Source organism: Zeugodacus cucurbitae, chromosome 5, assembly GCF_028554725.1.
Source record: "Zeugodacus cucurbitae isolate PBARC_wt_2022May chromosome 5, idZeuCucr1.2, whole genome shotgun sequence".
Classification (NCBI taxonomy): Eukaryota; Metazoa; Arthropoda; class Insecta; order Diptera; family Tephritidae; genus Zeugodacus; species Zeugodacus cucurbitae.
The window spans coordinates 73,035,717-73,049,374 of NC_071670.1; the positions used below are offsets into that span (position 1 = coordinate 73,035,717).

The window sequence follows — 13,658 nt, forward strand, 5'->3', positions numbered from 1 at the left end:
ATTAGTCGTTAAAACGCCTGTGCGTATGCAATAAATTTTGGTGTGAACTCGTTGTGTGGCATGGATATGTGTGCGTGTGTGCGTGTGTGTGTGCGGCAGCTAATCAAAATTAAAGTTAAACACTTTTGCGCCGATTAACGCAAACATAAAAGCAAATGCCAAAGTTGTAGTTAGGCGCCACCGCCACACACATGCCACACACACGCCACGAGTCTGCAACAATCGGCTGCCAGTGTGTGGCAAGTAGCCGCAAGCCACAGCATCACGCTCACACACACATGCTCTCGAAACATGCGTAATCTCTATTTTACACTTTCATCACGACTCCAGTGCTGTTTGCTTGTGTTTCTCATTCACTTAAATAGACAAAACTTTTGCGAGCGGTTGGGGCAAATTGTTGAGGTCGGCCGCAACATAAAGGCATCAATTAAAATTTCCCCACACGCTCAAAATGCCAACCGGCTGTAGTTAGCTCAGTTAGAAGTCACGGGGCGGGCCGTTGTGGCAGCAACGTGTTGACTGACTGCCGGCGCGCTTAGAGCCGAGCGAGTGACGAGCGGCAAGTGAGCGCTAAATAATTGATGAGTCGTGTGGCAAGGCATAGACAGCACATGTGAGTGTGCATAGTTGGAACAACGATAACAACAACAACATTTGCTGATAAGATTTGTAGTTGTAAAGTGTTTGACTGGTGTTTGCCAGTTATTGCCATCATCGATGTGGCGCCTGTGGCACATGCGGTTGTTATCGTTATTGTTGTTGTAATGCGGCAAACGGGTTAATTAGTTTCTAACACAGTCAGCTGCAACTGTGAATTTGGTGAGATTTTCGAACGCACTCGCTTCGCATTTCTTCCTCCTTCCTCTTTCTTATTTATATATATATATTTCGCGAATTTCGTTGTTAACTCTACACTCTATGGTCCTTTTACTCGGCTACGCTCATGAAGGGGATACAAATGAAATGAGTATTTACCGCCGAAACAATCAAATAAGAAAGAAATTTTCTGCTGCTTACGTTTCTTTTCTTTTTATCTCTTTTCCTTTCTTTTCTTTACTTTTACCAACCAAATACTTAGAACGACTTAGATAATCTTATTTTAATGAAATTCGGTTATTTCTGAGTTCAAAGTGCTTGAGGCCGAAAAGTGAATGCCGATGAACGCAGTGCTCCAGAAGCGGTGCAATGATAACTCGCTCTCCACAGGAGAGTTCAGTGAGTGAGTGCTGAGGGCATTTGAATCTAATTATACATATGTTTGTATGTATGTATAGATGTGTATGGGAATGCATGTGGAAACCATGTGAAATTGTAAAATAAACATCAAAGCGATGAATTATGCCAAACAATTCACTTTGCCTTCCTCGCTTGCTGCGAGAGTTCGGTGCTTGCATTAGTGGTGAAGTTGTTAGGAAATGTGCAATTGAAAAACCGGTGAGAAGTCTGGATGAATTGGTGCATTAATGAAGCGTGTAGCCACCTTAAATTATTAAATTTAGAAAAAGTTTGCATTTTCTCCACTTCCTTTGCCACCGCGTTCTCGGCACTTGCATTTTATAGAAAAAGTTACTTTTAATGTTTTTAGGTTACATTTTTTTGTAATTCTTAATGTTTTCTATCTTAAAAATTCTCTGATTTTTCTATTTTTTCACTTTTTTCTGTTCCCTTACTCTCTTTCATCTTTTTTTCCTCAAAAAGTCGGTTTAAATTAAATAAATAAACCAAAAGTTAAATTAATCAATCAACAAAAAAAAAAGAAATAACTGTAATTATCATGTAAAGAATTTTATGGGTTATTGCAAATTTCTCAAAAATTTTCCGTAGTTATAATGTAATAAAACATAATTAAATTAGGGAAATATTTGCATTTGATGTAAAAATGTAAAGGAATGAATTTGAATTGAAATGTTCGGAAAGAGCGAGTAGTAGTAAGTATGAAAGCGGCGTACTCACCTTGCGGAGAAACTGATATTTCGGCGGCAGACTGTAGTTGCGAGTTAAAACCTGAAAGTGGAATGTCAAAAAATTAGAAATTGGAAGCTTTAACTTAAAAGCTCTCTGCTTATAAGTTCAACAATTGAGCTTTTGTGCTTAACACAGCTTTCGCATAGTGTGAAAGCTCAAATGTGTAGCTTTAAAGCTTTCATTCAAAGTGCACTTACCAGCTAACGCGGCAGGATCTAGACCGCCCATGGGAAAGCTGAAGGCGGCCGGCGAAAATAATTTGCTCTCTGCCGGCGACATCAAATATGGTGGTGGTGGATGTGTTGGCATATTGTTGTCAATTTCCTCATCGTTTCCCGAACTGTTTAATGTATTCACGATTAGCTTAAAGTTAATACAAACCAAAGTCAGCGCAGTTACTCACCTCAAAGAACCTTTTCCGCCATCGCCGCTGCTGGAACGGTTCGCTTCATGCTCACCAGTCGAGTCATTGCTGTGCTCATCGACCACTGTCGGATTGTTATTCGAGCAGACCAGTTCCATGGGTTCCGATTTGACATCCTCGGCGGTGCGTGTCAGCGGTGAGGAGGTTAAGCTACCGCCCACTTTGTCATTGTTTGTGATACCATTGCCGTTGCCAGTGTCAGTGTTGCCATTGCCGCTATTGCCGTTATTGCCAGTGGGTCCATTGCCTGAAAGTTAGCGTTTTTGTTAGACTTCTACTCTTAAAAAATAATTATAATTCACTGTCTCTCTCTCTCTGCACTCACGTTTGTCTTCCTTGAGCGGTGGTGTGTTGTTATTGTTGTGCTTGATGGTGGAGAAATCGGCCGGTGTCAATTGTGGCGAAGCGCTGCGTTGATGTACTATCTCGGGGCTGTTATTATTGCTCGAGGGCAAACCATTGTCGGGTCCACGCAGACGTTTCATAGCATTATTCGAGTCCTCGGCCGATGGTGTGGAGTTGTGCCGTTCGCGACGCAGCATGGCAATGCTGCGCTTGAACAACTGGCTGTTGATGTTTGTGGATGCGTATGGCACATGCTGGGATGCTGGTGGTGGCGGTGGTGATCCGCTGTTGCGCGGATATAGCGGCGGCTCCTCCAACAATGAGTTGTGGTGTGAGTTGTGTGGAGTGCGTGTCACATTGGCGGCATTCGCCAGATTTTGTATTTGAGCTAATTGCTGCGGGGGGAGAAAGGAGAAATGCATTTGTTGAAAATGGAAACAATTGGGGCATGATTATGGTAACTTACACTATGGGTTTCCTCGGCCTGCTGCTGTGTGAGACCCGAGACTCGAAGTACCTCTGCCGTTTTAAGGAAGGACTGCAATGATTTCTGATGCACATTCACCTCTCCATGATAGATGAACTCCACCAACGAGTGTAGATCGAGGAAGTTGACATCCTGCAAAAGGATCACTGGATGCTTGCACGGTGTACTCTGCAAGTGAAGGAGGAAAGTGGAGATACTTAGTTTATAAATCTTTTCTGTTTAAGTTGAGTAGTTGAGTAGTTGTATTATTACAAACATTATCTAAAGTAAAGTGGGGAGTGGTTTATGAACATTTCAAGGCCCGACCTTCGCTGTTTATCATTCGTATGCGGCAGCAGCGTTGATTTGCGGTTAGCAAATGCTTCAGAAACGAATACATATCTATGTTTTATATATATATTTAAATGCATCAGCATGCGAATCGGAGCAAATACTCGCTGTATATCGCCCCTCAATTGGAGTGTGCGTGTGTATGCTTTTGTTCAATTGGCGCGTTTTGAAGTAGTTTTGTAATACACAAAGCTTTTGAAAATGTGTTTGTGTGTGAGTTTCTCACTCGTTCGCTTGTATGACTTCATGGTCATGGCATAACAACAATAAAAACAAGTTGAAGTACCTGATTTGTGCGTGGCTTGTTTACTTAACGATGCAGAGACACAGGCACACACACATAAGTACATATATATGTATTGTGTGCCTGTGTGCTTGTGTGCGATCATTAATGTACTTTGTTTTCTGCATCTGCCATTGCCGCAGTTTGCAACGAAAGTGTGGCGACAGCCTAACGCGACGCATAGAGAGGTAAGCGCGCGGGGCTTTCGTCCGTTTGTAAATCAGAGAGACAAACAAGGCACACAATGTAAAACCTGTAAAATGCGAAAAAAAAATCGAAAAAAATCGCAAAATCATAAACTGGCTGTTGTAGCAGCCGACTAAGGCTGTCAATAGCTTCGCCTTTGTTGCTCCACTGCCCCTCATGGCTAAATATGTATGAGTAAGTGCAGCAAAGCGCATTATTTGATAGCTCCACCATATATACGAGTACACTCATACCCATTTACTTAGTATATATACTTCGTATGCACATATTGTGACACCCGTTTAACTTAATAGCAGCCGGAGTGAAGGGAGCAGCGCTGCCTCGACAGCAAATGCAATTGAACTGCACAAATAGCAACAAAAAGCATCGAACACTTGGCAGGCGATCGCTGCTGCATTGTGTCTAGAAATTAGGTCAGCCAATAACAAAAGCAAAAACAACCAAACAAAAATCGATCCTCCACTAAGTGTGGTGTGCGCCGTAGCGGAGGGCCGACTAACTGAAGGCATGATCGACGGCGGCGGTGAAGCAAGCGTCACGAGGAAGATAATGTCTAGGTGCGCTGCAGCTTCGATATGTCTGCTTGCGCCCATCTTCTACAGTTTACCGCCGCACCACTACTCCCTGACCGACGCACTCGCATTGCAAGTTTCTTGCGCAAAATGCAAAAAAGTGCTGAGCATTTGGTGTTTTTGTATTGCGCTATTTAATGCGCTTCTTGCACAGGATCGTTTCTATTTTTATGATTTGTGGCACGATCACGAGAAGGGGCTAACGTCGGCTGAGGGCCGATCTGTTGTTGTTTGCTGGATGCTCGCCGCTTTGTCAGTTGGGGAAAATGAGGTCAGCAGCAGCAGTCGATTGCAAAATCTGGCTTAGTATATATTTGTAAATAGGCGCACACGCGCACGCACACCGATGCAGGCGCCCGAATGCGTGTGAAGAAATGCATTCAAGTGCTCAATGCTCGGGCCATATTTTGTTGTTGCATTGTTTCGCCACACATCTCGGCCTTTGGAATTTATTTGCGATTATAAATTACGGTTTATGATCTATAGAAAGTGGGACAACAGCGAGATTGCTTTTTTGGGAGACAAACACAAACACGGGTCTTTATATATATTTGTCTTGAAATAATACTTGGAAATGATAAAAAAGTTATTTTAAATAAATAATGAAGGGAAAAATTAAAAATATAATAATTGCAATAGGTCGTCTCATCTGAGCACATAGCAGTGCTACCAGATCGCAGTTCTTTCGGAATAATTTTATTGCTTACGATTGCATTCTCTATTTACGTTCGACGAAATCACTCTAGAGCGCAGAGTGCGATTGAAAACCAATTCTATAATCTTTGATCAGCTTGGCCACATCACATGACAGTGTGATTTTGGATCAGCTTTCGAATACAATTATAATATCATTGAAAGATTTCTAAGCTTTGATAATTCCCGGGATTTTTCTATTTAAATCAACGAGACAAAGTAACTGAGATCATGAATCTGTTAAATCTCAGAATGGCGAAAATTAGGTGCGCTCAGTCCAGCTCAGCTCTTTTGGCCATCGAAACAATGGCATTAAATATGAGCAAGTGCTTTACAATTCGGCTTATTTAAATTATTTGCCTTGGCCAACTACACGGATTTGTAGTTAAAATAAAGCAAAATGAAAAATACTTAAACAAACAACAAAAACAACAGCGCGACGAATACAACTAACTTTCTGCGCGCTTTGTGTGTCGCCGTTAGTCGTCACTTTGTTGTGGGGTGTGACTGAGTATTTGAGACTCGTTTAAGTGCCACTGTGGCATCGGCCATTGTTTGGCGCCTGTTTTTGTATAATTTCGTGTTTGTGCATTTTAGAGCTTCAGTTCAAATGCTTTTAGCTTTTATGCCAAATTGCTGCACTACACAAGTGCGTCCGTTGGCTAGCGCCTTTTCGCCGGGCGGTGTGGCGTAGCGGTGCTGCCGTATTGCAGTTTAAACCTAATTAAAATAATGCAGCAGTTAATTAAATATTTATGCACCGAGTGGATACTTTATCCACTTCGCAGGCACTTCATGTAGCCACTCTCCCCCCTCCGAAGACACAGCGCTGGCAGGCAGAGGTGTCATTTGAATGTGAACCTATGTAAGTGTACAGTGGGACGAAATGAGCGAGAGTCTGACATGGTACCCAAATTAGATGAATCTGTGTAAATATATCTATATTTCTTAGCGCTATTTTGAGAATATAACCACGTGGAATACCGTTATAAAGCTACTTTCAATACTATCTATGTCTTTAATGGCTTTTAAGTATATTCACATAGTACAACCGTCATTCCGAGCGTCACGCAGATTCTACTCGCGCGTTTGTTCTTATAACGGTAATGCACAGTAAATACAAAAACAGCAAAAGTTTGCACTTTAGTGCCAATAAAGTTTTGCCTACCAAGGCTGGGCCCATTACTATTGTTGCGATTGTCCGAGTTACGGCCGCCATCCCACTGCAATCTTACGAGTCTTGCGCTTCATGCTTCCGCCCGCCCGCTCTCTACTGGCATTGTTGTGCATTTATTTTGCTATTTAGCAAATTAAATGTTGTCCCTTCTCATATTGTCGTCTTTTTTAGCGCTTGCAATACTCCAAGGTTCATGTGTTTGTGTGTGCGGGGTGTCATGACTTGTTGGCGTTCATTTGAAAAAGCGTGTTCTTCACTTCACCGTTTTTGCATAAGTAGGTAGGCCGCCGCCCGAGTGCTGACACTGCAATTGACTGCACTTTTTTCCGCTGATTTATTTCATTTTTTCGACAAGTTGTTAATCAGCAGTTGTGCCGTTGCCGTTGCCGTTGCCGTTACTCTATTTTGCACATGTAAAACTTTTAACAATTTAGTGCATGCCTCTTTGTGCAGTTTCATTTCTTTCGGCTTTCTTCTGCTCTCAATAGTTTCGCCATAGATCTAATTTGACGGGGCACAATAAACTTGGCAACAGAGTAGTCAACTTGGCGATTCTTTGCACAATTGTGACACAGACGCACTTATGTAAATTGATTGAATATCAGAAATTCTATTGTAGCGAGTTGGAGAGTGAGGTCAAACTCTGTGATTTTGAATTATAATTAAGTACCGTTTGTGTGAGCAGTTTTTTAACAGTTTCATGATTAATTTTCGGTTCCAAGTCATTACTTCATATTTATCTTATGCTATGCTATGTTATGTTGAATGTTTATATTTTTATGTCGATCTGACATTCTCTCGGGGGTTTTCGGTTTAAGTACTCATTTTTCTCGGTGTTACGTTATCTATGTTAGTCTATGTTGAGTTATGTTATGTTATGTTACGTTAAAAGTATGTTTTTCTGTCTCTAACCTTCTCTCGTGGTTTTCATATTTTTTTTTTTGCTAAATTATTAATTTATGCTGGTGTTATGTTATTTTATGCTATGTTATGTTAAAGTATTGTGTTCTTCCGTCCATCTAGTAACCATATACTTTTCTTTTATCAATATTTTGATCCTTTTTTTCAATTATAAATAAATATTTTTTTTCATTGAAATACAATAATTCTATTTAGTCTAGTTCCTTTAATTGAAGCTAGTAATTTGCAAGCGAATTTGCATACATATGCGATGGTAATGCCATGCAAACATAAATTAGCAGAAATAAATATGTACATATGTACGCATTGTAGCGGCTTGTTGTGACCTTTTCTTCGCTGTCGCACGCGGAGTCATTAAATCAGTTTTATTGCAGACGAACTTTTGCATTATTAAATTCTTTGCAAACATTTTTAAAATTTTGTTTATTGCTTTGCCCGTTTATCATGACTGTTGCAGCACCGCCCCGCGAACGTTATTTACTTACGTACTTACGTTTCTAGTGTTTATGCAATAAGAATAACTCGACAATTCATTATAAGTTGCATGCGAGCAAATGCGGCTAATTCTCTTCGTGGCGGCATGTGTATGTATGTGTGTATATGTATTTGTGTCACATTAGACAAAACGGTAAATGGCCAAAGACAGATCCTTGCACGCCTACCTACCGGCGCTCATGCCGCCACGCCTCGCATTGACGAGCACTTTGCCTTTGCCTTTGCCATATCCTTTCGCCGCAGAATTTGTTTGTTGCGAAAACTTTCCACATTGCGCCACAACCATGTGTGTGTGTGTGTGTGTGCTTAACCGCATAGTTTTCGATTTTCCTCTTTTTTTCAAATATTCAGCAAAAAGCGTTGTTCTTCATGCAAAGGCCCCGTTTGGTTGCTGAAGTTTTAGTGGCTCTTTTTGTTGTTGTTGCTGTTGTGCGGCGCAAAAACAAACTTTAATGGCAACCTAATTAATAAAACGAATATATTTAAAATTTGAAATTTCCGTGCAGCGAACTTCACCCCACTCGCCAATCGCTGCTCGCCGCTCGCCACTCGTGTAGGCCAAAGTTTTGCGATTTAGCAAAACCGCTGCTGTCACCGCCCCGCGCTCTTTCTAGTCGCTTTTTATGCAATTCTGGCAGTGACTATACCTAATTTGCATCGCTATGCCGTTATTTCATAGCTCACTTTGTCTCCAGACTACTCACTCTACGCGCCCTAGTCGTTCTTGTGGTTCTTGTTGTTGTCGCGCTTGGTGCTGTTGCATTTTTTGTTAACTGTGAAATTTATTTAGTCGGTGCTTCTTTGTTTATTGTTTATTACAACGCAGCGCACATGTGGCGAATGGCGGCGAGACGAGGAGCTGCCGTGTGTGGCGACTTGCATGAAGTCGGTTGTGATTTTCTTGTCTCCGTTTGGCGTTTGCAGGCAAAGTGTGGCACTGCGCCATCGCTAATGGGCCGAAGTGCCATGGCAAATATTTCGCGAGCTCATTATTACCGTTATTATTTGCGACTGCCAGCTAATGTTTGATGATAGTGATTACCGCAACGGTTGCGGCAGCCGATGGTTGGTATCTTAGAGAGCCTCCACAGCCGCTGCTTGCGGCCTAATTTCTATTACGCCCATTTTGCCTGCAAACACCTCTTCGATATGGAAGTACTGCAGAAAGATTCAAAGAATTTTTGGCCATTTTCGGGGAGTGTCAGCCCCTAGGGGTGGTGTTCAGTGCGATTTTCGACTAAGAATTTTTGAGTTAGTTAGTATGAGCGCAGCAAACTCGCTGCGAAATAACAAGAAATTGCGTCCCCGCAACCCTTCCCGCCTCCCGTGAACGGGTTGATGCGCCTAATGCATTTTAAATATTCGTCGGCATTGAGACATTAAACTGCACTAAAGTTCGAGGCATGTGGCGGTAGGGGCTGTCCCGGGTTTGTTGCAAGTTTAGATTGCGGAAATATGCACGCAATTGTGGCATTGATGCAAACACAAAAGCGGGGTAGGCTGTGGCACCTACTGGTATTCCAACATACAAGTGGCTTTGTGTGTTGGCTGTGGCTGTGTCTGTGGCAGGGGAATAACCGTACAACATGACACAAAGCGGAAACTTTTCGCCACTGAGCTGCCATCAGCGTCAAATAATAATCGTTTTAACAAATTTCCGACATTGTGGTTGCATGCCGCACATGTGCAACACTCACACACACACTGGAACAACCGTTAGTTGGCTCGGCTCAAATGCGAAATTGCTCACTTTGCTGCCGCATAAGCATTTGGGCGTTGCACGTAGGGTGTGGCAAGCACAGATTGCAGGCATTTAACGGACTCAAGTGACTTGCCACAAATGCTAATACAAACATATAACTGTAGTTTGTTATTTTAATTGAAACTGCGGACTAATTTCATTTTATTGTGGTTGCACGCTTTTTGGTGTTTTTGTTGTTGTTGTTGTTGCATGTTGCATTAAGCAAACAGTTATGCAGTCTATTTGATTTGTGTGACTTCGGTGTTGCATGTGCCTCCGTGTTGCGTGTTGTCGCAATTGTTTAATTGCAATTTTATTGTGCACGCTGTTGTTGTTGCCAGTTGTTGTTGTTGAAATTTACAAATAACTCGTGTACACAATAAGTCAACATTTTACCTGTCTTGCAACGGGTTTAGAGGCACTTTCGACATACAGCTCCAGCGATACCCATGTTACATTAGTGTAAATGCATATATGGTTTCATTGTCTCCCAGCAACCGCGCAGCTCTGCCCCAGCGCACATAAGTAGGTCAGATCGTCGTGGCAGAAATGCGCAATGTGCCTGTAGCATATACTCATCGGCTCACCATCTATATAATTATGTATCTGCTGCGCTTTCGCCCCTCAGCCTCTCGCAAAGTACTGGGAAGACGACAGGAACTGTCACTGCAGTCGCATCTTCTTCTCTGCTTTTTATGCCATTTTATCTTCACAATTGCGTTTCTTCGCAATTCTTCTGTTTAATGATCTTTCACTACCTCTTCATCTTCGTCGTTTTCGTGCGAACGATCTTCGAGCGATTTGCTCTCTGCTGACTATGGTGTTTCTTCCCTCTCCTTTGCGATATTCATGGTGAGCCAGTTTGCATTATGCCATTACATTTTCGCACTATATTTCTGCCATCTACTTTTTATCGCATTCTTCTACTCGTAAAATGATAAAATAAAGTTTGCAATTTACGCGTTTCTCAAGCCCCTTGCTGCTTCGTTTATTTGTGTGATTTTCTGTTTCTGCTGTTTGCTCAGCCTTTGGTAATTATATATACATGTGAAGTTATATGTTTGTCTTCGCCTTCAGCACTCCCCTCAACCCCTCTGTCGTTAGGTAATGCAATCGCCGCTTTTGCTTTATTTTTGAATTTCGATTTCTTTACACATTCTCTTTTGTGAGTGCATTTGTATGGCAAACGAAGGCACTGTTGTTTGTTCATCGCACATATAACTAACTAATAAAAATTTGTACTTTATGTGCGAAGTGTCCTCGAAAAAATATATATAGACATAGCATTCATTGTGCGTTGAAACAGCCGACGGCGATCGGTGACTTCGATAAGGAATGTGCGAAGTGGTGTATACAGACCAAGTATTGCCATTCAGTCTCCTTAACTACTGGAGATTACCCAAATTTATGTCGAATATGACCTCTTTGTTCAAGTCCAAGTATTAGATCTTCTAAACCATCTTTGAGACTGACTTTAACTACGTAATATATACATTTTGTCGTATTTATGTATCCTGAGTTCTCTTTGATTCATATTTTACTAAGCTAAGACCACTCTAAATGTTGATGTTCTTCTGATTCTAGTATCGACTGTATAACCTTCTCCTTAAAATAGTCGGATGTCTAAAAGCTAAGGACCGTCGCTGAGGGTTCAAATAGGCGAAACCAAGCCACTTGACCCATATACCTATCCAGTTCGAAAAGCAAATACTTATATCTCTTAGGGAATGCTTAACCTATAAGTATCTAAATATATAGACATTATATGCTTGTCTTGTCACTCACCTTGAGTAAATCGCGAAAATATGGACTGCACGCGGAGAGGACGACGCGATGTGCCTTAATGCTGCGCCCCTCGCACGCCAATGTCACGTCGACGAAGTCTTCGTCGTCGCGCAGATTCTCAAACGCCGATGTTATGCTGCTTTGGTAGTTGTTCCAGCGCAAACAGAAATGCTGTGTCTCTGTGTCCATCTTTGTGGCTGGGCTGGGACTGTGTCCGCTTCCGGGTCCGTGTATGTGTGTGTGTGGGATGTGTTGCGTTGGCGCTGTTGCTGACAGCGTCACTAACGACTTGCTTTCACTCTTATGGATATGTTGTAGTTGTTCTTCTTCTTGTTGTTGTTGTTGTTGGGACTGGTTTAATTTTGAAAATTAATTATTCTTCAGCAAACTGACTGGCGATTGCTTTCTTTTAGTTTTTGTAGTTGTATTCTTAATGTGGTGTTGTTGTTGTGTTTTGTTTGGTTTTTAAGAACCGTCAAATTGTACTTTGTCGCTTCTTCTTCTTCTTCGTCTTTGAGTTTTTGTTTTTTGCTTGTACTCTCTCCCTTCAGTTTGACTATTTGGGAAGTTGATTTACTCTATTATTTACGTTTTATGTTTGTATTTGTGTAGATATATTTTTCATAAATTTAAATAAACTGCAAAGAAACAGAAGAGATGGAAATACAATTAGTAAAGTGGTCGCAGGGGAAAGAATAAGCAATGATGAGAGGGATGATAATCAAAAAATAGTATTCAGCGATTTATTAAAAAAAAATGCTTCATTGTTGTATCGTCACATCAAAAGTGAGGTTCAACATTCGCTCCACTACAGACGCGTTCTCTTGTAAGCGAGTGGCAAAAGCATACTCGCTAAAGTAAGAAACTAGTTTAAATTTGACATCAGTGGTGAAACCAGTGCTGCCAAATGCATTTACTTAAAATGTATGCGAATGGGTTCTTTTGCCACTCGCTTATGGTAGAACGGTTCTTATAGACGTACTAAAAACCTGATACAATGCGACTCTAGATAGTTAGAATCGGTCTCAACTCTCTTAGAATGAACATACTCTCGTAAGACAGCTATAAAATGTGGCTTTGGCATATTCTAAGGCTCTGTATTGAGAGTCTCTTCGCAGCAACAAAATATTTGCATATTTATTGAGTTCTTTGTGTGTGGCATAATTTATTTCGGGCGCATCTCATTCCGCTTCTTGTGCAAGTAGTATCGTACGTCAAATGGCTTAAAATAGACGCGCAGATTATAAAATGCCCAAATTGATAAACAAACAATGCATTCGCCGCGTAGAAAATCAAATTAAAATTCACTTTTAATGGACATAACAAACAAGTTTTATTTGCGCTGACCAGGCGAGGTTATTGACACTCAAGGTTAGCGCTTGCTTTCAGCGCACGCTGGCATCCCGGGCGTTTTCACATGCTCAAGCATTAGCAGCAGCGCCATTTCGCTGAAGTTTTATGCAGATTTCAATATTCGCTAAATATTTAATATGAAATATATAATTTTCAGAATTTCTGTTGAAATACAACATTTTATCGGCGCAAAGAAAGGCTACAGTACATACATACATACATACATACATATATTCGCATATATGTAATTACTATAAATACAATTTTGGGATATGAATTTCGCTGGCGTTTTATCAGCGTTTGTGCTCTAACTGTATTTAGTTTGCTTCCATTTAATCATTGGCGATGACTATTTGCGGTTTTGACGAAAAATAGTCAACACATGATTCTCGGAATCGTGATGACCAGCCTTTGCTCCAAAGCTTAGAAGCCCGCAAAGGCGCGTTACTGCTTTCATTCCTCGTCACCGCTGTGTTTCAGATAAAGTTCTGCATTAGTTTTTTTTTTCATTTCATTTCATATGAAATGGTGGAAAAAGCGTTAAACATTCCATTGCCCACAAGCAAACAAAGCGATAACCAAAACGCAAACTAAAGCAACAAAGCGCTGCAGCAGCAGCTTTCTAAAAGCTCACCGCCGCGAAGCGAAAACTATCGCCATTTGTATCTATGTGCATGCTGTGCGCGTGTGTGTGTGCAGTGTGTATGAAAGTTGTGTTCGGTATCTCGAGATGTTTTCGCTGACTTTGCAGTGCAGCAAATGCTGTGCGCCGCCAATGCGAAGGCGAGTGCGCATGGCAGTGCATTAGAGGAGCGCACAGAACGCTTTGCTTGAAATTGCGTTGCGTCACAAGTTGGGCGCACAGAAGAATTATTTTTTT

General features: G+C 41.4%; 1 protein-coding gene across 5 annotated transcripts in view; it reads right to left on the bottom strand.

The window, feature by feature from the left end:
- Window positions 1–13,658, bottom strand: part of LOC105212751 (broad-complex core protein isoforms 1/2/3/4/5) — a 61,341-nt gene that overhangs the window by 25,466 nt on the left and 22,217 nt on the right. For all 5 annotated transcript variants that reach the window (XR_008471294.1, XR_008471295.1, XM_054231320.1 and 2 more), the window contains exons 2-7: window positions 11,426–12,063; window positions 3,201–3,389; window positions 2,715–3,129; window positions 2,369–2,636; window positions 2,163–2,305; window positions 1,954–2,004 (exon numbers count right to left, since the gene is read on the bottom strand). Coding sequence is in view for 3 of the 5 variants with exons in the window: in XM_054231320.1 (XP_054087295.1) it covers window positions 1,954–2,004; window positions 2,163–2,305; window positions 2,369–2,636; window positions 2,715–3,129; window positions 3,201–3,389; window positions 11,426–11,614 (1,255 nt within the window). In the remaining 2 variants the exon portion in view is untranslated. The remainder of the gene's footprint in view (window positions 1–1,953; window positions 2,005–2,162; window positions 2,306–2,368; window positions 2,637–2,714; window positions 3,130–3,200; window positions 3,390–11,425; window positions 12,064–13,658) is intronic.